General features: G+C 39.2%; 2 protein-coding genes across 3 annotated transcripts; one reads left to right on the top strand and one right to left on the bottom strand.

Moving 5' to 3' along the window:
* Positions 1-223: 223 nt before the first annotated feature.
* LOC131940555 (E3 ubiquitin-protein ligase RNF113A) lies at positions 224-5,845 on the top strand. The gene is made up of 10 exons (XM_059299239.1): positions 224-366; positions 2,184-2,272; positions 2,426-2,539; positions 2,825-2,932; positions 3,414-3,523; positions 3,895-4,001; positions 4,194-4,283; positions 4,430-4,523; positions 5,293-5,399; positions 5,708-5,845. Exons 1-10 carry the CDS (start codon positions 255-257, stop codon positions 5,782-5,784), a joined length of 1,008 nt encoding a protein of 335 aa, XP_059155222.1. The 5' UTR covers positions 224-254; the 3' UTR covers positions 5,785-5,845.
* LOC131940553 (uncharacterized) lies at positions 4,798-25,823 on the bottom strand. 2 transcript variants are annotated; one of them, XM_059299237.1, is made up of 11 exons: positions 25,723-25,823; positions 22,219-22,455; positions 12,436-12,611; positions 11,652-11,740; positions 11,153-11,248; positions 10,154-10,411; positions 9,474-9,601; positions 8,886-8,950; positions 8,233-8,425; positions 7,920-8,030; positions 4,798-7,536 (listed from the first exon to the last, which is right to left on the bottom strand). In XM_059299237.1, exons 2-11 carry the CDS (start codon positions 22,291-22,293, stop codon positions 6,583-6,585), a joined length of 2,145 nt encoding a protein of 714 aa, XP_059155220.1. In that variant the 5' UTR covers positions 22,294-22,455; positions 25,723-25,823; the 3' UTR covers positions 4,798-6,582. The 2 variants fall into 2 exon arrangements, with proteins under 2 accessions (XP_059155220.1, XP_059155221.1); XM_059299238.1 differs by lacking the exon at positions 25,723-25,823 and adding an exon at positions 25,429-25,492.
* Positions 25,824-25,857: the final 34 nt, after the last annotated feature.

The following is a 25,857-nucleotide window of genomic DNA, read 5'->3' as shown; positions in this document are numbered from 1 at the left end:
ATTTAAAATTGTTATGGATAACATAAGGAAATTGCGCTTAAATTGTCACTAGACTTTTTATTAACTTGTTTCTTTTAATTTTCGAAAAGTTATTTAGTATTAGGCCTAGATCTAGATCTAAAACAACAAATTACATTTAAAATTAAAAAAAAAAAGCAGGTAAACGTTAAAAACTGTCCATTCTTGATAATTACACTTTTTGTACACGAAATCAAATAAGCTAGCTATGAGTATTAACAAACACCACCTAACCGATGCAATCAAATAATTTCAAAATGGGCGACTCAGAAAAAGCTAGTTTTTCTTTCAAGAAAATTACAAGAAAGCGGGTTGTTAGAAAGCAGCGAAATGACAGCAGCAGTAATGGTTAGCAATATTGTAGATATAGATCTCTAGATCTAGTAATAAAATACAAAACATTTTCTAAATTAGATTATAGACTTAGCCAGTACTGCTGAAGTTTATTCACGTTCGAATACTTCCTGTACTCAACTGTACAGTAGTGTACACTAGTGTACAGTGTACTAAGTACTTGTACTGTCTCACGACTCACAGTCTGTCTGTACTACTCTGTACTGTACTGTCTCACAGTCTGTCTGTACTGTACACACTGAACTCACACTGTACTGTACTCTGTACTCAACTGTACTGTACTCGGTAAAACTCAATTTTAGCGTATTTTATTTCTCCGCTGCTTGTTTACCTCCAGTTGAGCATATTAAGTATTTTATTATAACAACCGAAACACACCAAAACATTAGGAAAACACAATTCATTTATTTGTAGTGTATTTTTGTTTTAACAAATTAATAAAAATGAATAAAAAAAAAACAAAGAGACTGACTTTGTTTTAGATTTTGATAATTTAGTTTTGTTAAAACTTGAGAAAAATCCAAACTTTGAGGGGGGTGCAAATCAAAAGTTTAATGGGGGGGTGCAAATCGGAAGTTTTGTCCCCGGGTGACGGGAAGGGTCGCTACACCTCTGGAAGGAGTTTGTCGATTTAAAATAGGTGGTGCCCGCTACCCTACCGATATTTTAGAATGTGCTCTAGAGTAAAAAAAGGTTGAGAACCCCTGATCTAGAGTAACTCTGCCTGGCCCGACTACACGCTTCAGAACGAACACTTTCACTTCGATTTTTTTTTTTAGAAAAATCTAGATCTAGTTAAATTTAGTACCAAAGTACTTTGTACAGTGAGCTCTCTCTCAGTCTCTCTCTCTACTCTCTAAGCTAGCGTATCATATAGATCTAGATCTATATAATATTAATATAGCGGCATAGGTGTACACCGTACAGTACAGTAAAACAGTTGTAGATCTTACTAGAGCTTGTATATAATAGTAAGTATAGGTACTCTAGCTAGAGTGTCATTAGTGAGTAAAGTAGATCTAGAATCTAAGAAAGACTACTTACAGAATCTAGTCTAGATAATCTAATTAACTGTAGATTCTTGATATAACATTTAACTAGAGAGTCTGGGTAGAGTCATAATCTAGTAGAGTCATTGACTGCTGACCGTAATGGGTACTTCTTCTTGTGCGTTCTTGATTTTAGTGTTGGAAAAGATTCCCTCCAACACAATTAAGTATACATGTCAACTTGTTATGTGCCATATAGGCTCAGATTTCAGCCTGCTTTTCCTTTTGGGTTTGCTTCCATTGTCAAGCAACAACAAACTATAAGGCAGCAGTTGTTTGATTTTGGAGTTGACTCTCTTAGAAGAGTTGCTTTCCCCAGCTGTTGAGGCTCATCTGCCTAAGGGTTCGAACTCGAGACTTTTGGTTTAGCAGCCATGAGCTTTACCGTATCGACTGCACCGATCCCTTGATGGGTACTGACTTAAATTAGTTTAGAGGGAAAGTAAAGGTGGCTGGTTATAGTGCTGACCATAATATCCCTATACTATACTTAATATGCTGAGATCATAGAAACAGTTGATTTCAACTGTTCCCATCAGTTAATGTATAACCCTAAACTATACAACCTAGACAGTGTCACTCATTCATAGGCAGCTGTCCATTGTTTGTAGAAAAATGTGTGTATTTTATCATGCACTTTTGACAATGACAACAATGATTGTAATTTTCTAATACCTGAATTTTCCAGTTTAGTTAAAAAGCCCTAGAAAGTTTATCTATGATTGTAGTTATTAATATATGCTTGTTTCCATATTTGTACAGAGGATTCAGGAAAAAGTGATAGTGATGATGGTAATGTGGCAGTCAGGCAAAAAATCTCTCAGAAGAAAATCAATCCTATGGTGCAGTCAGTGAGTTGTCTGTTTTCATCACAAAATATAGCCTAACAAAATTTGAGTTAGACAATTTGTCAAGTCAATTAAAATAAAACAAAAGCTTAATAATACATCTTTCAAAAGCTTTTAGTTACAAGTATTTAAAAAACCCATCCATGTCCTGTGCAGACAAAAAGAATAAAGTTAGCCACAAGTGCTCACTTGAGCTCCTCCAGTGATGCAGATAGTGATAGGGAAGATGTTAGCAAAGTTACAGTTTCTTACAAGTCATCTCGGACAGGGGTAAGTTACATCACACATTTCCTTTTTTTAAACTGGTCGAATTCTCAAACTTAAACCAGGTTAAGTCAATGATAATTAATTGATTATGGGCTAAGTGAAATGGGGGGGGGGGGGGGTATAGACTATATGTATTGACTATATATATTGTACTTAAATTGTTAAAGATCTGTTTTATTGTCATGTGTAGTGACGATTTTTCTGCGTTGTTTTCTGGCTATTAATGTTCATCCTGTAGATTCTACATTTAGATTGGTCTGTTAATTGACTCCAAATGTTTTTACCTAGAAACGTGAGGGACCAGATGATATGGGAGCCACCTCGGTGGTGGAGGTTGATACACAGAATGACAGAGATGCTCAGGCCATACTGGAGCGCAGCTTGCTCATTCAAAAGGTTTGTCTACAGCAAGAACGGTTAGATTTTATTGGTCATCAAGCTTTGATCTGTTAATTCAGTCCATTAAACAAACAAATGAGAAGAGACAAATACTTCTTTACTTTTTACAGAATATAGGGAGAAAAAAATCTCTGTGATTTACAGCTCCCTCAGTCTGAAAAACTCAGTTTTCCAATCTTGTGAACAAAATTACTTGATCAAAGTTTCAGTTAGGTGGCCGAAATTAAAACCTATTTGTAGGATTCTTTCAGCTTTTGAGCAATTTGATAGTTTGTTTCATAATCTCATAAATTGGAATGTTCTAACTTTTTGCTTCTGTGTTTTCCCAAAGAGGGTTTTGCCACAGTCTTACCTGTCATTTCTATAGCACAATTCCTTCAGAAGTGTTATCCTAAATCCTCACTAATTATGATTATACCATTAAGGTAAGGGGAGCCCACTCCTGCATTATTTCTCTAAGCCAGTTTTATGTTGACAGGAGTTGAAGGAGAAGGAGGATGACAAAATCTACAGGGGAATCAACAACTACCACCAATATTATGAGAAAAAAGATTCCATCCAGGGCAACGCAGAAAGTGGAAAAAGCAGGTAAATATTTGGGCTCTGTACATAAGTTTGTTCAGAGATTAAGTGGAAAAAGCAGGTAAACATTTTGGGCTCTGTACACAACTTTTTAGACTAGAGATTAATGGTCCGACCCAAGTTACCTTAGAGTTGATTTACCAGCATCAGATTCTGGAAGAATCCATCAGGAGCACCGTTCATTCCTTTTGCACATGCATGGGTGGAAGCGGATGGAGATCGCTACATCCTAGCAGGAGATTAGATTTGAAATGATTGATTTCATTACAGTTGGGAAAACATGTACCATGTCACTATAATAGGCAATCTGTGAATTTTTAGTCCTAGTAAAATAAATTGTTATATAAAGCCCATTGTCAGGTGTCTCTTGTTTTTAGATACGGTCCATTGCGTGCTCCTGCACATCTGAGATCCACTGTCCGTTGGGATTATCAACCGGATATATGTAAAGATTATAAGGAAACAGGATTTTGTGGCTTTGGAGGTTTGTCATTATTTTTTTTAGAGCTTTAAAGAAGTTTAAAAATAACGGAAAATTTTAAACCAACTGTTAACACAATTAAAACCGACAATTTTGTTTTTAAATATACTAAATGAAGTCCTCTAAAATTTCAATAAGCACTGTTCTAAAATGAACTGTGTAAAAGCTTGTTCCTACTGTACTTTGCTTGAACAGATTCGTGCAAGTTTCTCCATGACAGATCTGATTACAAGCACGGCTGGCAGCTAGAGAGAGAGATGGAGCAGGGAACATATGGACAGAGAGGTTCTCAGACTTTTAGCACAATCATTTTTTTAGTTCCATTAAAATTGTTTTCATTTTGGAAAACTTATCACCAGAAGTATCCAACTTTATTATTTATTGCCTGATGTAGAGTTATTGCCTGATGTAGAGTCTGTTTGTTGTTTCAGATGAACAGAACTATGAGATCAGCAGTGATGAGGATGACTTCCCATTTAAATGTTTTATTTGTCGCAACTCCTTTAAAGACCCTGTTGTCACGAAGTAAGACTTAATATATTCTGTTTTGATCACCAAATATGGCCTTAAAGATTTAAATTGTTACTGCTGCTTTGATCACCAAATATGGCCTTAAAGATTTAAATTGTTACTTCTGTTTTGATCACCAAATATGGCCTTAAAGATTTAAATTGTTAATTCTGTTTTGATCACCAAATATGGCCTTAAAGATTTAAATTGTAATTTCGTTTTTGTCCATTATCATGTTTAAAGTGGTTTCATAAACAAATTTTAAAAAGAACAACACAAATGCCACATGATAAAAATAAACAACACTATTTGTGTTTTAATAGACATATAATTGACTATCCTGCTTCTACTCTAAACAAAACAAATGAGACTGTAAGAAAATAAATAGGACGGTTGATAAACAGGTGATGGTCAAAAACATATTGTCCCAACTTGGCACCTTGTGTGAAATACTGTAGGGTTAGATAGTAAGGCAAGGTTTCACACTGCTTGTGTAATCTTTATACTACTAAAACAGCCTAATGTCATTAGTCACATATGCATGTTACAAAGGTTTTTTTTGCTTTCTTCTTGAATCTGCTATGTCAGGCAGTTTTGTTAAAAGATGTTAGCAATAGTGGATACAAAAATAGTCATGTGAATTCATGCATTGAACCTATTTAAACTCATGTTGCTGAGTTTAAGAACATGAGTTAGTACAGATAACACAGTAGTGACCAGAGGAAAACAGATGTCACTTTTCTTGGTTTTCCTACCTTCTGCATGACTGTTTTTACTGTTGCAGGTGTAAACACTACTTCTGTGAAAAATGTGCCTTAGATTTGTACAAAAAGTCCAAGCGTTGTTTTGTATGTGGAGAACCAACTGGTGGAATATACAACCCTGCTAAAGGTACAAGTTCTGTCCTTACACTTTAACTCTAGATCTTTAATCAACTCAAGTGATGTAGATATAAGTTCCATCCCTACACTTTATCTCTAGATCTTTAATCAGCTCCAGTGATGTAGATATAAGCTCCATCCCTACACTTTAATCAACTCAAGTGATGTAGATATAAGTTCTGTCCTTATGTTTTATCTCTAGATCTTTAATCAGCTCAAGAGCTGTAGATCTAAATACATTAGTGCTACCTTAACCAAAGATGGTGTCTGTAACCTGATTGATTGATTAGTATCTGATAGATTATCAAATATTTTCAGAACTGATTTCCAAGCTGGAGAAAATGAAACAAAAAGATGACATCCCAGACAACAACAGTGATGATGGTGCTGGCTAACATCATGATGTTACACATCACTCACACACACTCACAGATCCACTGTAAATTGTAAATAAACTCACTACTAAAATGTGTTGCTGTGTTGACATTGTATTATTGCTGTAAGAAAGAGGTTCTGATTGGTTAGTCTGCTCTAGTAACAACCAATGGCTATAGTTTTGACTAAATGAAATTAATTCACTTGCTTGCTTGTCATAAACTAACTGATGATAAAGATTGTGAGTATGCTACTTTAGCTCTATCTCACAAGGACTTTACTATACTAGAGCTAGGGTACAAGGAACCGGTAGATTTAAAGGAAGGAATCTGGTAAGGAAAGTTCTCCATGGTGACCCTAACATTTGATTAGGTTTAGGAGCATCCATAAATTATGTGTGTTCAGACTTTTGGATTTGTTTATGCTTCAACAAAATAAAAGCATCTAGCTACAATAGTAACACCAATCACCACACTAATACAGATAATCTACATCGAACATAACGCTGGCTCAATAAGGCACATGAGTTTCAGCCATAAATAAGTTTTTCTCAAAGACCAACAGGAACAAAATGTACATTCAACACAAAATTGTCATTCAGTGAATTTAGCAGCATTAATAAATACATAACATTACACAAAAACTTTTAACAAAGAAAAAAAGTATGGCACTAAGTGAAATACTGTATAGTAGTGGAAAATTGTGCTGGTCACTTTTTAGAAATTCACATTAAGTGTGTGTCACATTTATATGCATTGTTCTGGCCATTTATTATTATACTTAAATTATATGGCCCGCAGTGAAATACTGTTGGTGGTCTAGTCTTCCAAGTGAGCTGGAGACTCTCTGTCCGAGAGGTCGTCAGCTGTAGGTATGTTTATTGCTAGCATGGTGACCACAGGCTCAGCCCCTTTTTGCTGTGGCTCCTTGCTGTCATGGACCTCCTCACCATTTACAGCAGCTTCACCTGCCTGCTGAGCGCTGTTGCCATGGTTACTGCTCCTGTCATTCTGCAATGCTGTTGGTTCTTTGTTGTTGACATTAATCAAAGGGATGTTACTGGGAATTTTTTCCTGCTCTGGGTCATTAACTCCCCTTGGAGTGTTGCTGCCAGGGGAGAAATTATAAGAGCCATCACTGGAAGCTTGGGACCTGGGGGAGGTGAGGCTCCCTGGGGCGGGGGAGGTGAGGCTCCCTGGGGCGGCCCTGATCTGGGAGGTGATGGTGATGAACTCCGCGTCCACTAGGGTGGGGGGTGTTTTCATGGCGACCCCCAGGCCAGTGCGGTGAAGTGGTTTTGACGGGCTGAGTTTACCATGTGGTTTGGTGGGTTTTGTCGGCTCAGTTGTGGGTTTTGTTGGCTCATTGGCTGGCTGATGGGCCCCGTTGGCCACAATACTGAGGTTGGTGGGGGGAGGTTGCAGCTTGGACGGGTGCACAGGGACAGTTTTCATCCTGGGGCTGGCAGTCCTCTCACTTTTCTGACTTGTGTTTGAATTGGGCCGACTGGTCTTGGTGCCGTTTTTGATAGTACGTGGGCTTGGAGGCTGACCCATGTGTGGGTCATGACCTGTGCTGGGGTCACTAACCGTAGGTACGCTGCTGTTGTGTCCATGCAGGCTTTGGTGTATAGAGATGGCTGTGTTATCTATGTTAAGTTTGTCCAGTTTGAAGTTGACAATTTCTTCCACGGACATTCCATTCAGTTTTTCATCATCCTCTTTGGTAAGAGGATCTATGTAAACGACCTTCACCTTGGCAGAGCTGGCTCGCTGAAAGAAGAAAAAACTTTACATATTGGACTATTCAGATCATGATAAATAATTGATGAAATTCTTTCTTAGGTAAAGTGTACAGTATCAAGATTTTATTTACATTAGATCTCTGATCTAAAGTTTATAGTGTCAAGATTTTATTTACATTGAATGTCTGATCTAAAGTTTAGTGTCATGATTTTATTTATATTAGATCTCTGATATAAAGTTTGTCAAGATTTTATTTACATTAGAACTCTGATCTAAAGTTTATGGTGTCAAGATTTTATTTACATTGGATCTCTGATCTAAAGTTTGTCAAAATTTTATTTACATTAGATCTAAAGTTCGTAAAATTTTTAATTTACATTAGATCTAAAGTTCGTACAAATTTTATTTACATTAGATCTCTGTTTAATGCGATATCCCTCAGTCTGGTTTGTTGTCTGCTGGGGTTTTAAATTTCGATTGATCAATTTTTCAAACTTAACGGGAATGGTCTCAGACATCACCTTTACCAACGTAGAAAAATAAATTATTAATAAATAAATGAATACCAAATTTATAAGCTAAGTTGAAATAAATTAAAAAAAAAACAACACAAAGTTATAGCTCTTTCTAATTTTCCTAAACTTTCCTTCAGAAAAATTCCTTTCTAGTCTTCCTAAAGTTTTCAACAAAATTTTTTTTAAAGTTTAGAAAAATTGTCCCCACCGGCACGAGAACTTGTCCAGCAGATGTCACTGGACGGATGATCTTTACATCTGGTTTTGAGCACTGATCATCCCAGCTTAGAGGAATTGGTGCAGCAGAAGTTTTGTTTTCCTGGCCACTGGGTGTGGTAGTACCAGACTTGCCAGTTTGCATGTTGTCCATGTTTTCTCTCTGTTGGTCCAGTGTATTCAACCTACATTAAGTAAAATCTTTTAAGAATATTTTGGCATTTTGTACAAAACTGTTTTCTTCTTAAAAATGTTTTTTTAGTTAAAGAAATCAACAAAATTTGTAATCTAGTCTAATCAGTGACGTAGCGAGGGGGGGCGGGTAGTGCGGACCGCACACGGGTGATACCATTTAGGGGGGTGACACCAAGGCAAAAAATAGCAAAATATGTAGAGAAAATTATAATTCCACTTAATTAAGTGATTAATTCGAGTGTTAAATAGTCTTTTAAGAGGTGCAAATCAAAAGTTTGAGGGTGGGGGGTGCAAATCGAAAATTGAAAGTTTGTCCCCGGGAAGGGTCGCTACGCCTCTGGGGGGTGACACCATTAAGTGCCGCACCAGGTGACACCCGACCTCGCTACGCCACTGATTCTAATGCTAAGAAATTTAAAGTTCAAGTACAAAGGGACAAAAAATATTTACATGAAATCCTGAAAATCATCTTCAACTGAACTTTCTTTTTTTTGTTCCTGTGATCTCTTTCTGACCTGATGATGATAATTTTATTTAGGCATGCACGGAGGCTAAACAATAAATTAACTAAAGCTGTCATACAATAAGATTAATGTGTTTAAAGGTAATACACCCAGATTAAACAGGTTTTATTCAAAATGAGAAGTTTCCTACCATAAAGTCTGAAAAGTTTCCTACCATAAAGTCTGAAAAGTTTCCTACCATAAAGTCTGAAAAGTTTCCTACCATAAAGTCTGAAAAGTTTCCTACCATAAAGTCTGAAAAGTTTCCTACCATAAAGTCTGACAAGTTTCCTACCAACAACTCAGATAAGTTTCCTACCATAAAGTCTGAAAAGTTTCCTACCATAAAGTCTGAAAAGTTTCCTACCATAAAGTCTGACAAGTTTCCTACCAACAACTCAGATAAGTTTCCTACCATAAAGTCTGACAAGTTTCCTACCATAAAGTCTGAAAAGTTTCCTACCATAAAGTCTGAAAAGTTTCCTACCATAAAGTCTGAAAAGTTTCCTACCATAAAGTCTGAAAAGTTTCCTACCTTCAAATCTTGAGAGAGAAGATCCCCATTGATTCCTATCCTGACAGCGCCCCCTTTCTGTAGCTGTTGTGCCACTGTGTTCCCTACAGTACCTTCTATGTTGTAGTACTCTTCCGCACCTTTAAAACCTGGTGGTTCAAATCTCAAAACATTAACGCTCTAGATTTTCTGTTCCAAATTAATAAGTTCTGTCCGAAAATGTTTTTTTTTACTTAGTGAGCTGCTGATTTCTTGCAACTAAGCAGCAAAGAATTGGTTACAGTCTTCATAGCATGATTTGTGCACTGTGTTTAAAAGCATGTCTTGCCCTAACCTTAACTATAACATCCCCCCCATCTCTCTAAGTTGTCTACTCTAACTCTGACAGCCCTCATGTTTTTATGTCACCCTCCTGAAATCTTAAAAGAATTTTTTCCTATAACTTTTAGCATAAAGCTTAAAAAATCTTTTACCTAGATATGTCAATCTGTAATCTTTTATCTATATTAACAATTTTTACCTAGCTTTGTCTTTGTCTAAAGATTGATCATAAAATAGTGAAGGACAGAAAAGCTTGGAGGATGTTGTAAAAGGCCTAAGCTTCACTGGGCAAAGAGAAGAAAGTTTGATCATCTACTAGATCAAACTCTCTACTTAAAGACTAAACTGTGATCCCCAACCAAGAGTTAAGTTCTACTTACTTGCAAAAGCGTCAATGACACCATCTCCCCTCCCAGCTCCTCCGAAGGTCAACCAGGCCTCTAAGGTTGGAGGGACATCATCAGGCCGTCTCTGACCTCTCATAAAGACGCCTTGCGCCAGATGATTGGTCTCCGAGCTCCAGTAGGATCGCAGCTGATTGGTCAGCACCTTGTTGCTCTTGCTGTGGCTCAGGATGTCCTGGTCAGTGTGGATGACCATGAAACAATCGGTCGCTGGTCTGACCTTAGACAGCCTCACTAGACAGCAAAGATGAGATTTTTAAAGATGTTTACATACGCTAACATTGTGCTTGATAGAATTCGGCAAATAAACAATTCTTAAAGCTAAATTCTTTTCTGTTAGTAATATTATTTCAGTGGTTAGATATATAATGTAACTTAAACATTTTAAAGAGAGAATAGTAAAGAAAAAGAGTCAATGCAAATTATTGCTTCAAATGATCACAACAAAATGAACTTAAATAGGTTTAAACTTTGACAAAATAATATCACTATGTATTTGGTTGATAGCTGTGGTTTACTTTATGTTTTATACAATAATTTATAATTCTCACCTGATACAACAATTACACATCTCACCTGATACAACAATTACACATCTCACCTCATACAACAATTACACATCTCACCTGATACAACAATTACACATCTCACCTGATACAACAATTACACATCTCACCTCATACAACAATTACACATCTCACCTGATACAACAATTACACATCTCACCTCATACAACAATTACACATCTCACCTGATACAACAATTACTTATCTCACCTGATACAACAATTACACATCTCACCTCATACAACAATTACACATCTCACCTGATACAACAATTACACATCTCACCTGATACAACATTACACATCTCACCTCATACAACAATTACACATCTCACCTGATACAACAATTACTTATCTCACCTGATACAACAATTACTTATCTCACCTCATACAACAATTACACATCTTACCTGACTTTGACCTCCTAGGTGAGAGCACAGGTGTTTTGTTGACTCTAGGAGACAGACCATAAGTTCGTGCTGTGACAGGTCGACCTTTCACCTCAACTGATGAATAACATTTGGATCAAGTTTGCACCACTGGATATAGACTTCTATTCATGTATTTAGAGACAACAGGTAAGAAAACTGAACATGTCTTATATTGGTTTCACTGTCTTGTGAAATGTGTTCTTACAGTTAACAGAAATACGCTAAGTCAAGAATTTTTTTTACGCCAAAGACAGATTCTGTAACACTTAAAAAAAATAGGTGTGGCTTAGTTTGCAGTAAAATAATAACTAATATCATAAACTGAAGCCAACACTAGCTTTCTCTAAACTAGAATTTTACTACAAACAACATAATATCCCCCTCCACAATTAATGGAAGAGTCCATTTAGGACAGAGGGGTTGTATAAATGGACTGTACCCTAGGCTAAAAATGATGCTTCAGCAAATGTCAACCTACTGTTAATTCTTGGGTGTCCAGGTTCTGATGAGGGTCGGATTTTTGCCCGGGTACTTGAGATATTTCTAGCAGACGTGGGGCTTGTGCTCCTAAGTTGAAGGACATGGAAAACACTTTAATCAATTTTTTTACAGAATAAACTAAATGAGATTATTTTAAACATGAGATAAATTAATAGACAAAATAAGGGATATAAACAGTAAAGGTTACTAGGGCCAATTATAAATTTATTCATAAAAATGTTACCTAAAATAAAATAGTTACAATATTAATAATAATATTATTAACGAGCCGACCCGCAGCGTATCATACGCCGCTATTTAGTTGTTTTATTTTCTACTTTTCAGTAATTCATAATTTGTGAATTTGACAGTACCAATGCTGCCACTGAAAATATTTGCTTTAAAACACTAACCCCCCCCCCCTTTCCCCTAACCCCGACACTACACCCCCCCCCCCACCGTGAAAGCAGCCTCCTCTTAGTTATTTCTTAGTTACCTCCTGTAAGTTTAAAATCGAACTAAATTATCTGCCCCTAATAGAAACCCGGCTCTACGATTTGTAAACATTTAGCTTTGTAAACATTTAGCGTGACCACAACTCACCAGACAATGTGGGGGTGGGGGTGGTAGTGATAGTGATAGAGAGAAAGAGAGGGGACTGCAAGGAGGCGCTTGCAGCTTGTTTTCTAACGGCTCCCAGAAGAGAATTATATAGGCCTATATATAGATTATTAACTAATACTAATTTAGTCCGAAGGGGAGGTAATCGTGTTAAAACGTACTCTTGTCTGCTGTAGATAGTTCTGATCAACTTCTGCTGCTCCTCTAGGATGTCTTCTGACGACTTTGGCCGGTAGGTCCGTGTTCCATTGAGGTCAATGGCCACTGTCCTACAGGACAACACAGGCTGGGCAGGTGTGTAGTTCAGGCGTTGTTCGATGTCCCCCAGAGGCCGGTTCTGTAAGGGAAAGATGTTGGTCAGACCAGGCTTACAAACTGTCCCCAGCACTGAGATGGTCAGGCCAGGCTTACAAACTGTCCCCAGCGCTGAGATGGTCAGGCCAGGCTTACAAACTGTCCCCAGCGCTGAGATGGTCAGACCAGGCTTACAAACTGTCCCCAGCGCTGAGATGGTCAGGCCAGGCTTACAAACTGTCCCCAGCGCTGAGATGGTCAGGCCAGGCTTACAAACTGTCCCCAGCGCTGAGATGGTCAGACCAGGCTTACAAACTGTCCCCAGCGCTGAGATGGTCAGGCCAGGCTTACAAACTGTCCCCAGCGCTGAGATGGTCAGGCCAGGCTTACAAACTGTCCCCAGCGCTGAGATGGTCAGACCAGGCTTACAAACTGTCCCCAGCGCTGAGATGGTCAGACCAGGCTTACAAACTGTCCCCAGCGCTGGTCAGACCACAAACTGTCCCCAGCGTTGGTCAGACAAGGCTTACAAACAGTGTTTCTTCCAGACTTTTTTCTCCGGGGGGGGGGGGGCACTTGAAATTTTCGGGGGGGGGGGGCGGTAGACTTTCCTCGGGGGGGGGGGGGGGCGGACGGGCGGACACTGTTAAACGTATATATTTTCTACTATATAAATTATATAAATTTCATTTCGTTCGGGGGGGGGGGGGCGGTAAAAAAAATTTCGGGGGGGGGGGGGGCTTTGCCCCCCATAAGAGATGCCTGGAAGAAACTCTGCTTACAAACTGTCCCCAGCGATGGTCAGGCCACAAACTGTCCCCAGCACTGAGAGGGTCAGACCAGGCTTACAAACTGTCCCCAGCGCTGAGATTGTCGAATAGCTGTGCTGTTGCTGTACACGGTGTTAAGATGGTCTAACCGTTGTTGGGCTACACCCAGCGTTGCTGTGGCTGTACACGGTTGTTTGTCCGTTAACTAATGGTTTCGAGATTACTCCAGTGTTTTCTGTGTCACACAACCTACACACAACTTACACACAACCTACACACAACTTACACACAACCTACACACAACCTACACACAACCTACACACAACCTACACACAACTTACACACAACCTACACACAACTTACACACAACCTACACACAACCTACACACAACTTACACACAACCTATACAAAACCTACACAACGACCTTTACAAAACCTACACCCAACACATCAAATACAAATTCCTCTAACGCTTGCTTGTATCACCAGCAATTTATCATTAGAGCGTTTGAGAATTTTTTACGATAGCGAGACCTCATTCCAGGAAATATTTTCTCTTAAGTTTCGATAGGGCAATCCATCACCTCTCAATCTATACTTTGTTTACTGACTATGCCACCCCCCCCCCCCAACCTCTTCCTAATACAGGGTATTGTTTTAGTCGAAAGACAACTATAGGCACAGTGGTTCTTATCTAAAACATTGACGCCATAGTAGCTCTAAAAATGTAAGTACATAGTCAAGAGAAAGTTTATGGGACTGTTAACTAAGCTGTCTGTGTATGTCCTCTAATAAAGCTGTCTGTGAATGTCCTCTAACAAAGCTGTCTGTGAATGTCCTCTAATAAAGCTGTCTGTGAATGTCCTCTAACAAAGCTGTCTGTGAATGTCCTCTAACAAAGCTGTCTGTGAATGTCCTCTAACAAAGCTGTCTGTGAATGTCCTCTAACAAAGCTGTCTGTGAATGTCCTCTAACAAAGCTGTCTGTGAATGTCCTCTAACAAAGCTGTCTGTGAATGTCCTCTAACAAAGCTGTCTGTGAATGTCCTCTAACAAAGCTGTCTGTGAATGTCCTCTAACAAAGCTGTCTGTGAATGTCCTCTAACAAAGCTGTCTGTGAGTGTGAATGTCCCTTGAGCTACCAACTATCCAGCTACTACCTCACCCTACCACCAGAAGATGTTTTTAGCCCTGTCAAAAACAGAAGCAGATGGTTTCTCTATCTGACATCTTATGACGTCTAATAAGATATCTGACACCTCATGACATCTAATGATATATCTGACATCTAATGACATCTCATGAGATCTCTACTGACATTTAATGATATCTAACGACATTAATGATATTTAACGAGATAGCGGATATTTATAAAGATCTCTGACATCTAACGAGATCTAACGAGATCTCTGATACCTTGACATGAAGCATCATATTGATTTGTTGGTGGGGAAATTAGGACGCGTCGTACAGGACCAGCCCACGTTGACATGGTTGATGGGGGGGGGGGGGGGGGGTAAGTGGCAGGTAAAGGTGGCTGGTGTTAGGGGTGGCTGGTGTTAGGGGTGGGCGGTGGTGGCATGGAGGGGGGGGGGCAGGTTGAGAGTTAAACCCCTGTCAATACCCCCCCCCCCCCCGTCATTACCCTCCCTAATCAATTACCCCTTGACTGCCTATTATACATGGCAACGTGACGGCATTCTATAGCATGTTTAGGCATTTACTAGGATGCCTAAAATTGTCCAACAGAGTATGAAATAAATCAGGTTTACGGTTTACCAACAGATTGAGATCCGCCCAGCACTGCCAAAACCTACCAAAACCTACCTGATCCCAGAAAGGGTGTTAGTCAAATTAAAAGAAAATATACGACCTACTATGAGTGGGGGGTAATGGGTGCGTGGGTTTTGGGTGGGGTGAGGGGTGGGGACGGGAGAAATAGCATTAGGATTTATCAGAAAACTTCATAACAATTCTTGAGTTCTCAGGAAAAGGTTAATTGGTTCTGATTAAACTCGTTCTGATCAATTGGACGTTCTGATTAATTAGTCTATATAAAGAGTATGTTAGATTGTTACCGATAATCCCAACTTAGTCATTGAATCAAGTCATCGTTAAAAAGCTGGTGAATATCTTTGTCTCTGTTGCTTCAATATCTGGTAGAGAGGGACAGCTTAGAGGGACCAAACACAGAGCAGATATACATAGAGGGTGTGTGTAGGTGGCTGGGGGGGGGGTGAGGGAGATGGAGAGATGGGCCATGATAAACCCACACAAAACCCACTGAGTCACATAACTGGAACACACCAAACGGGCAGAGATGGACCCAACCCCCCCCCCCCCCCCCCCAAAAAAAAAAAAAAAAACCCACACAAAAACCACTTCTACGAGTCACACAAATGTAACACACCAAATGGGCAGAGGATTGAACTTGTAGGAGGTCTGGCAGTTGGGGAATCAATTTTTAATTCGTTGTGAAGAAACAGGCGCCGAGATGTACAGGAGTGGGGTGGGGGTGAAGGAGTATCACGCAAGGCACGCTGGGGTGGGGGAGGGTTGCCTTATACGGGCATCTTTAACTCGCTCAGAGAGTACCTAACATTGTATAGACATCTCAATTAAAAATATGGCTAGGTTAGCATAAGACGTCTCTAACAGTAAACCAATCAGAAAAAGGTCAACCTAACCGCAGGTAGATTGTGTTGTTCTATCTATTGCCCACCTAATTTGAGTTTACATGTTTTACAATGTCCTTCTCCAACAGAGATCCACCATTGAGTTCAGGATTGGTGAGTTCGTTAAATGCCGTTACCGTTGCTGTCGCTTCATAAACTTGTGGTGGGTGTCGCAACAAGCCTGACCAACATGTTTACAATTGAACCCACTGTGTTAATGAACAATCACATTCTACTGGGTCGTCACTTTAATTATTCAAATTAGGCTAAACAGAGCGAATACCCCAAAGATAATCGATTGTTTAATTCCCGATTGTTCGATTACTGAGATGAAAGTAAAACGTTTTGATTTTGTGTCTGGATTATATTATTAACCTTAGAGGTTAGATCTATAATAAAGATTGCTTTAACGTAAAAATAAACGGTTTCCGACTTGAAGGTGTTTTTTTTTTCCTAAGGGGTATAAATTACCTACTTTGCTCTATCTGCATTTGATGATCTAAGAATCTTCAGCAAAATAAGTTCTGAATTTTAGTGGACAATTACTGCTACACATAAAAGTCAGATGGAAATAAGAGTCATCTACTTACGTCACTGAGACAAACGCCAGCCTAAACACTGACAGCACAACTGCGTACTCCACCACTACCTGTCAGTAGTGGGCGCCCTCTGGTTTGTCTCGTTATCTCCCCTCTTACTCAATGGTTTCAAGTTTTTTTTTCTTTAATTTTTTTTTTTTTTTTTTGCAGGACTGTGATTAGGATAGGGGGACTTTTTAATCCGAGAACTTGAGAAAACAAATAAATGTTGTAATTACAACATGAAACCGGAAGTGTCGCCCGAGTGGGTTAGCGCACTTGACAGGTTAGCAGACGAGAAGGCGGTATCACATAGAGAGTAGCAGTAGGCCTACTATAACATACATTGTTGGAAACTTCCCTGAATAGACATTTTATTGTTTGATGACTTTATACTGGTGCAGCATTGATTTAAAATAAATCGGCACTCCTAAATACAAACTCGTGATGTGTATATTATGTGTAAAGGAAAGTATTAAAGAAGGCGTAACGACGGCTAGAAAAATAGAATGGAATGGCTACGTTTGAATCTCGCCATATGGGCTACCGACGAGACTTTTGAACAGAGAAGCGCAAGTTTAATTTAAAGTAACCATGACTTCAAGTATTGACCAAAATTGTTTTATATCAATTACCAGTTGCTCCAAATATTGTTCTAACTAATTTTATGCACATGAGGCACGGGGTTTTGACATCAGACAGAAAGAATTGGGACAATTATAGGTATATCAAATAAGTCTAGATTTTATATAACATTGATCTATAACCTCACCTACCTGATAAAACACAGTACAACAAACTACCCCGACCCTAGCATGTGCACGATTTCCAAAGAGTAAGGGTTCAGTGTTACATTTGGAAGTCAACGGCCCGATATTTGTAATACTTTAATGTTTACCCCACTCGAATAATCCCTCTATGATTAAAATAATACATAGGTTGTATTTCTGTTCAAACAGGATTTTTCCAAGCTATGTAAAGCTAGTTTAGAAAATAGAATGTTAACCTCCTATGTTTAGTGTAAACAATGTTAGCCTATGGGCTATGTAAATCGCAGGTATAAGAAACCATAAACTCAAGTATTTTTTAAATGCTGATAGCCTAATCTAAAGGCTGTATAAAAACCCAGCCTGAGTTAGGCTACGTCGACCTTTAATCAACGCACGGTGAGACTCTCGCTTTCTCGCAAGTCTTATACAACGTTGCAGCGTTTTACTGAATAACCTTTATGATAATCTCGATAAGTATAATTGGGTACTCAAGTTTAACCCGTTCAGCCGTAATCGAAATAATCGATGAGTGGTATCCAAGCAAAGAAAAATACTGTAATCTTCCAGAAGCCATAATCGAACCATTTGGACAGAAACTAAAGAACACTAATCTTCCAGAAGCCATAATCGAACCATTTGGATAGAAACTAAAGAACACTAATCTTCCAGAGGCCATAATCGAACCATTTGGATAGAAACTAAAGAACACTAATCTTCCAGAGGCCATAATCGAACCATTTGGACAGAAACTACAGAACACTAATCTTCCAGAAGCCATAATCGAACCATTTGGACAGAAACTTAAGAACACTAATCTTCCAGAAGCAATAATCGAACCATTTGGACATAAACTAAAGAACACTAATCTTCGAGAAGCCATAATCGAACCATTTGGACATAAACTAAAGAACACTAATCTTCCAGAAGCCATAATCGAACCATTTGAACAGAAACTAAAGAACACTAATCTTCCAGAAGCCATAATCGAACCATTTGAACAGAAACTAAAGAACACTAATCTTCCAGAAGCCATAATCGAACCATTTAAACCGAAACTAAAGAACACTAATCTTCCAGAAGCCATAATCGAACCATTTAAACCGAAACTAAAGAACACTAATCTTCCAGAGGCCATAATCGAACCATTTGGACAGAAACTAAAGAACACTAATCTTCCAGAAGCCATAATCGAACCATTTGGACAGAAACTAAAGAACACTAATCTTCTAGGGGCCATGCCATAATCGAACCATTTGGACATAAACTAAAGAACACTAATCTTCCAGAGGCCATAATCGAACCATTTGGACAGAAACTAAAGAACACTAATCTTCCAGAAGCCATAATCGAACCATTTTGACAGAAACTAAAGAACACTAATCTTCTAGGGGCCATGCCATAATCGAACCATTTGGACATAAACTAAAGAACACTAATCTTCCAGAGGCCATAATCGAACCATTTGGACAGAAACTAAAGAACACTAATCTTCCAGAGGCCATGCCATAATCGAACCATTTGGACATAAACTAAAGAACACTAATCTTCCAGAGGCCATAATCGAACCATTTGGACATAAACTAAAGAACACTAATCTTCCAGAGGCCATAATCGAACCATTTGAACAGAAACTAAAGAACACTAATCTTCCAGAAGCCATAATCGAACCATTTGGACAGAAACTAAAGAACACTAATCTTCCAGAAGCCATAATCGAACCATTTAAACAGAAACTAAAGAACACTAATCTTCTAGGGGCCATAATCGAACCATTTAAACAGAAACTAAAGAACACTAATCTTCTAGGGGCCATAATCGAACCATTTGGACAGAAACTAAAGAACACTAATCTTCCAGAAGCCATAATCGAACTATTTAAACCGAAACTAAAGAGGTTTCTACTGTTTGTTCTAACAAAGAGATTAGAACAACAAATGATAATTTGTTACTCAAGAACTGAACATTCACACTTATTGTGTTATTTAATTGACTGCAGGGTTTCTTTCAGTTATTGTTTTGTTGGGGTGGGCACTTGTAAAAGAAACTGGTTTTGTGTGTCTAACATGTTATCATTCCCGCAGCAGCTAAAAACGAACATCAACATATCTTACAACACGAAATACACGTAGGCAGAAGCGTCGTAGGCGGGGTTGCGGACCGCACCGGGTAACACCATTTAGGGGGTGACACCAAGGCAAAATTGCCAAATATACAGAAGAAAAATGCTTTTTGCAGTTCAATTAATTATTAATTAGAGTTAAAAAAAACAGCTTTAAGTACTAAATGACGATCCCGTCAAGTCGATTAACGATCGCGGAGGGGGTGACACCAAATATAAAACAATTACTGTGAAAACGATGCCTTTTTACATATGCATTAATAGGAGGGTTAATATGATGTTCGCACAAGTAAACGTCATAAGGCAAATGAGAGGAGGGGGGGGGGGTGACACCATGAGATGCCGCACAGGGTGACACCCGACCTAGCGACGTCACCGGCTATGTGAAACCAAAACTACATCACGTGACTGCTGAAAACTGACAAATTGTTTCATAACATAATGTTACATAAAATAACATAATGTTGTAGAAACTAACATAACGTTGAAGAAACTAACATAATGTTGCATAAACTCACATATTGTTGGAGAAACTAAAAAAACGAAACTAAAAATGCTAATCTGCTATGACCACCACACGATCCACGAAAGGAAACACAAGGGGAATAAATCCTCCAGAAACAGAAGAGTGGCCTACATCAAAGTAAGAAAAAACCGAATAAATCTGTCAACTGTGACATTCGAACCTTGTCATTCAATCCCCACTTCAGTCTTACTCATTTACAGTCATCGGCTCCAGTCATATACTGCAGTCATCCATACGAGACCTTACACCAGTCCGTTACTTACTTGATCAGGCTACTTAAGTAAGACCGGTACATGCTTTCGTCAGATCTTATCGGCTGCAGAATGTGACACCTGTTTGTTGTCCCGGCACAACGTCATTTTTAGACTTTCGAAATTCCAAAATATTCAGACCCTCCAAACAACCGAATCCCACTTTACATGATAATAAAAAAAATCTTTAATTAAACGTAACTCGCTTCACCTATGTGACGGCACTTTGCCGTCTGCATTATGCGCGGGAACAAAACTAACGGATATACTGAATGGAGCCTCGGTCTCGCCATTTTTTAATGGCGTTAGTCGCGCAGCGCGGCACGAACTTCAGTCTAGGTGGGGAACACGCCATTCTTCTACAGCAAATCTACAGGCACAGATCTATGGAAGCCAGACCCACGGGGAGAAAAGATTTGTCTAGACTTCCAACCTAGCACAAAAAGCTGGGCTGTCGAGAAGTCATCGAAAGTTTGTTGGTAACTGCAGTTCATTTGCATTTTAATTAATGAGTTGTTTGGTGACACGATCACGGCATTGCAATCTTGCATGTGAATGTGATTGTGTATGGTGTCGTTGATGTCTTGCGTGAATGTGATTGTGTATGGTGTCGTTGATGTCTTGCTGTCCATAGACTTGTCACTCACTGACACACTACGGGAATTTGTGTTGTCATGCTGCTAGCACTGGTTTGGTTGACTGTGATTTTGACACTTATAACGACTAGTAAAGGGAGGCTACTGGTTGGTAGAGGAAAATTAATCAGCCATTGCTGTGCTAGGTGTAGGCCTACTGTTGTCCATGATAAACCTGTGATTGTAAATTTTTTATTTGTCTGGTCTGTTTCTTCTTACGTACTCATTACTCCTGCTTAACTTAAATTTTAGACAATAAAAAAAGCATTTTCTATCAACATGCACTTCTCATTTAACCATTATTTTACTAGCCGTTACCTGATCATTAAGTCTGGGTTGTTTCCCTTATGTAAAGCATATAATAGAGAGCTACAGTGAACTATGTGTGTAATTAGACAAAAAATACATGGAATTTGCAATGGTAAGATTGTTGGCTGTAGACAATGGTCTGTCAATCAGAAATTTACTGTCACGCCCGAGTCAATCAGAAATATACTGTCACACCCAAGTCAATCAGAAATATACTGTCACACCCAAGTCAATCAGAAGTATACTGTCAAGCTACAATCAAACCTGACATCATTGCTACATTCAACGACATTACGGCTACACACAACATCAAAACATCTTACTGATCTTACTGTGTGTGTCTGCAGCACGTGCAAGGAATGGTGTACTCACCGTATTGTAGGTCAGCAACACGTGCAAGGAATGGTGTACTCATCTTGATGTAGGTCAGCAACACGTGCAAGGAATGGTGTACTCACCGTATTGTAGGTCAGCAACACGTGCAAGGAATGGTGTACTCACCGTATTGTAGGTCAGCAACACGTGCAAGGAATGGTGTACTCATCTTGATGTAGGTCAGCAACACGTGCAATGAACGGTGTACTCACCTTGATGTAGGTCAGCAACACGTGCAAGGAATGGTGTACTCACCTTGATGTAGGTCAGCAACACGTGCAAGGAATGGTGTACTCACCTTGATGTAGGTCAACAACACGTGTAAGGAATGGTGTACTCACCTTGATGTAGGTCAGCAACACGTGCAAGGAATGGTGAACTCACCGTATTGTAGGTCAGCAACACGTGTAAGGAATGATGTACTCATCTTGATGAAGGTCAGCAACACGTGCAAGGAATGGTGTGCTCACCTTGATGTAGGTCAGCAACACGTGCAAGGAATGGTGAACTCACCGTATTGTAGGTCAGCAACACGTGTAAGGAATGATGTACTCACCTTGATGTAGGTCAGCAACACGTGCAAGGAATGATGTACTCACCTTGATGTAGGTCAGCAACACGTGTAAGGAATGGTGTACTCACCTTGGCCTGTTTGTTCAGCACTGTGTTGGTGTGGTGGTTGGCATAGGTCAGCGCCATCAGGGACCTGGTTGTCATGGTAACGGCGTGCGCGCGCCACGGGGACAGTATCCGCTTGACCTTGACACCTTCTCTGGCAGACGGCCGGTCAATGGAGGCGATAATTGGGGCTCGCCATGTTTCTGTCAGTTGTGGCACCAATCAATACGTCCAGCACGTGGCACCAGACTTTGGACCAACCTGAAGCGAGACAGACGACAAGATCAAACAACTACGGCGTCCCTGACTGTTCTTTGGTCAACTGTCATTTTAGAAGCACATCCAGAAAGACAAGCCGGTGGCGCTCGTGTCAACGGGGCATATGGGCATAACATGTTGACACGTAATGCTTAAATATATAAGAACGAGCCGACCCGCGGCGTAACATACGCCGCTATTTAGTTGTTGTATTTTCTACTTTTCATAATTTGTGAATTCGACACTACCAATGCTGCGACTGAAAATATTTTGCCCTAAAACACTATCAGTAGCTCGTGAAGGACGACATCCTCACCCTCCCTTTCCACAACCCCCCCCCCTCCCACCCCCGTGAAAGCAGTCGCCCGTGACGACAGTTTACGGACGACAATGAAAAAAATCAATCAGAACTTGTTACCTCCCCTTAGTTTCAAATTGTTTGAAAACTAAATTATCTGCCCCTAAAAGCCGTCACTAATTCGACCCGGCTCTACGATTGTAAACATTCCGCGTGAACCACAGCTCACCAGACTGGTGGGGGTGGAGGTGATTGCGATTTGGTCTGTTGCGCATCCCAGGAGAGCGAGGGGGGGGGGGGGGCGGGAGTAGGGTTAGGGAGTCGGCGTGCGGGCGTGGTGGTGTACCGCATGGTTGGGCGAAGTAGAAAATTATATATATACGAGCCGACCCGCGGTGTATCATACGCCGCTATTTAGTTGTTGTTTTTTCTACTTTTCAGTAATTCATAATTTGTGAATTCGACAGTACCAATGCTGCCACTGAAAATATTTGCTTCAAAACTCTAAACCCCCCCTTCCGCCCCTCCACGTGAAAGCAGCCTCCTCTTAGTTACCTCCTCTAAGTTTAAAATCGTTTCAAACTAAATTATCTGCCCCTAATAGTCGTCACCAAACCCGGCTCTATGATTGTAAAATGTAAACATTTAGAGTGAACCACAGCTCACCAGACCATGTGAGGGGGTGGGGGAGGGGGGTAGCGATAGAGAGGAAGAGAGGGGACTGTAAGGCGCGCTTGCAGCTTGTTTTCTAACGTCTCCCAGAAGAGAATTATATATATAGATAGATATAGAATATAGATGTGTGTGTGTGTTTACAATTAAATTTGAAATTTATTATGTAAAACAATTTTGATAAGTATCAAGAGGATGAAAATATATTAAATTTAAATAAACCCAAAAAGAGGTTAGATATTTTCTTTAACTTTACGTTGAGTAGAGGACCCAGCATCTAATAGTCTGCGCTAGATATGTTCGTCTAAGGTCGCGAGATTTTCGTCCTCATCACGTCGCTAACAAGATGGTCCAGTTTCTAACATTGTTTGCGTGCATTGGAATTAAGTCAAAATGGCTGGTTTGAGTTGTTTTTGTTCATGAACGTCATGACGTCGTGTAGGCTGCCGCTGTCAGAAGTCACAGCAATTAGGTGTCAGAGGTCAAAACATGAAAGAGACCTGACAATCAGTTGTGGCTAACACTGCATATGTCAGCAATATATCATGTAGGTACTAGTGACACACATTAATGTCACTTTCTGTTGGCAAAGTGACACACATTATTGTCACATTCTGTTGGCATAGTGACACACCTGGATGTCACAATCTGACAGTCGGGTCTCAGTCGGGTTTTAGTTGTATTACACCATTAGTAACACACGTTTTTACATATCTTTACACCATAAGCAACAAACGTTATTCGATAACTTTACACCATTAGCAACAAATGTTATTAACTATCTACAACTAAATGGACATGACTCCTTTCATCGCCCCTCCCCTCAACACGGGGGTACCGGCACTTGAATCTGAATAGGAAACATATTTTGATTAGCTCAGATCGATTGAAGCAGAGAAAGCGGAGATACAGTTCTAAAGACTGGCCAGATCAAATGTGTAATCTATGGTCCAAACAGCCGTGCAAATGTGTCCTATTGACACAGCCATGCAACTGCACCCTATTGACACAATCAATATTTGAACACGCACCTATACACTTCTCAGCAAGCAGCTAGCAGTTAAAAACTTCGGGGGCGTTTTATCTGTCTTCTTTCAACCTTATCTTCAGTGCTTTAGTGAATGTATTTAGTGTACGATCTACTGTAGTCTGTTCTTTTAAGTTGATCGAGTGATAAGGTGTGACACGGGTTAACCAACAACCAGAAGTGAGCAGATCACGTCTGCGGAATCTTCACTCTCCAATTAACTTACAGATTAATTAATTTTTTTTTTAACAAATGGAAATTGGCAAAAAAAAAAAAATCCACTGTGAAAATACTCCCTCCCTTCCCCCTCCATATTCAGGGTTTATCTTCAAGCTAGCCTTCCTCTGGCGTTCGTCCTTAAACCGCGAACTTGTGTTTTTATTACCAATTTGTAGCAACACACTGAAGTTGTTTTAAACTGCGCTCTTAATTTAAAAATAAATAAATCTATAACTGTAAATTTTAAATCAGCGTGTTGAACAATTGGAAAGAATATACAAATTGTCATAATATTTAGGCTAATTAGTACTGACAATTATATTCTTACGCCTACTTTTCTCCTACTGAGAGTTCGTGTTCTGGGGCTAATCCTCACATTTCTGTAACAAGCACAACTAAATTTCAAAATATTTTAATTACAAGATACATATCTGTAGACCTGTTCATTTCACACTGGCAGACATTGAAAAAAACTAGATCCAGAAATTAACTAAGCTACTATACTACACAATTCGATAGCTTTTAACATCAGCATGTCGACACTAAAGCACACTCTCGGCGCAGCCCCTGAACCTAATTTACATGATTATAAGATTTAAAAAAAAAAAGTTACTACAACCAAACTTAGATCTGTAAAATATACGACTGTACGTTGATCCTAAGTGAAACGTAATAACATTAAAAATTATAATCCCGTGAATTTAGTTATAGGGATTAAAATTATCTCTCTTATAAAACAAAAATATATCCAATGTTTTACCAGTATGAGTATAGACCTGAATCACACGTTTTATATTTAGATCTAGATTCTTGACTAGTACTGGGCCTAACTTTTAACAACAAGTTTTCAACGTATATAAGATCAATAAACAGTCAGTTAAATCAATAGCAGGACACATACATTTCATTTACTAATGGATTCCATTAAATGATTGCATAGCTAGTTTAAGGCCAATAATAGTTATCATATATTATTGAGATCTAATAAAACACATTGAATTTTAGGAGATAATGATTTTATTTAAACAAACGGAAAAGTCATAACAAGATTTACCTTATTTACTTAAGCTTCTCCACATTACCATAAAAGATGGCCTAAAATTGGCACACCTGTCCTATCTCAATAGTTTTTTTTCCCTTGTCACTTAAAACGCGTTAACCTTTGACACAGACGGCGTCCATGTTGTCA

Source organism: Physella acuta, unplaced genomic scaffold (assembly GCF_028476545.2).
Source record: "Physella acuta isolate Inbredline_101_S28 unplaced genomic scaffold, ASM2847654v3 ptg000322l, whole genome shotgun sequence".
NCBI lineage: Eukaryota > Metazoa > Mollusca > Gastropoda > Physidae > Physella > Physella acuta.
The sequence above is the reverse complement of the archived record's forward strand: the minus strand, read 5'-3'. Positions and strand labels throughout refer to the sequence as shown.

Excerpts from the sequence above, each read along its gene's own strand:
- LOC131940555 (XM_059299239.1), top strand. The coding sequence starts at position 255 with ATGCAATCAAATAATTTCAAAATGGGCGACTCAGAAAAAGCTAGTTTT. Across the intron at positions 367-2,183 it reads AAATGACAGCAGCAGTAATG|AGGATTCAGGAAAAAGTGAT; the intron begins GTTAGCAATATT and ends ATATTTGTACAG. Across the intron at positions 5,400-5,707 it reads AATATACAACCCTGCTAAAG|AACTGATTTCCAAGCTGGAG; the intron begins GTACAAGTTCTG and ends AAATATTTTCAG.
- LOC131940553 (XM_059299237.1), bottom strand. The coding sequence starts at position 22,293 with ATGACAACCAGGTCCCTGATGGCGCTGACCTATGCCAACCACCACACC. Across the intron at positions 11,249-11,651 it reads TGGACACCCAAGAATTAACA|TTGAGGTGAAAGGTCGACCT; the intron begins GTAGGTTGACAT and ends GTTATTCATCAG. Across the intron at positions 10,412-11,152 it reads ACCTAGGAGGTCAAAGTCAG|TGAGGCTGTCTAAGGTCAGA; the intron begins GTAAGATGTGTA and ends TTTGCTGTCTAG.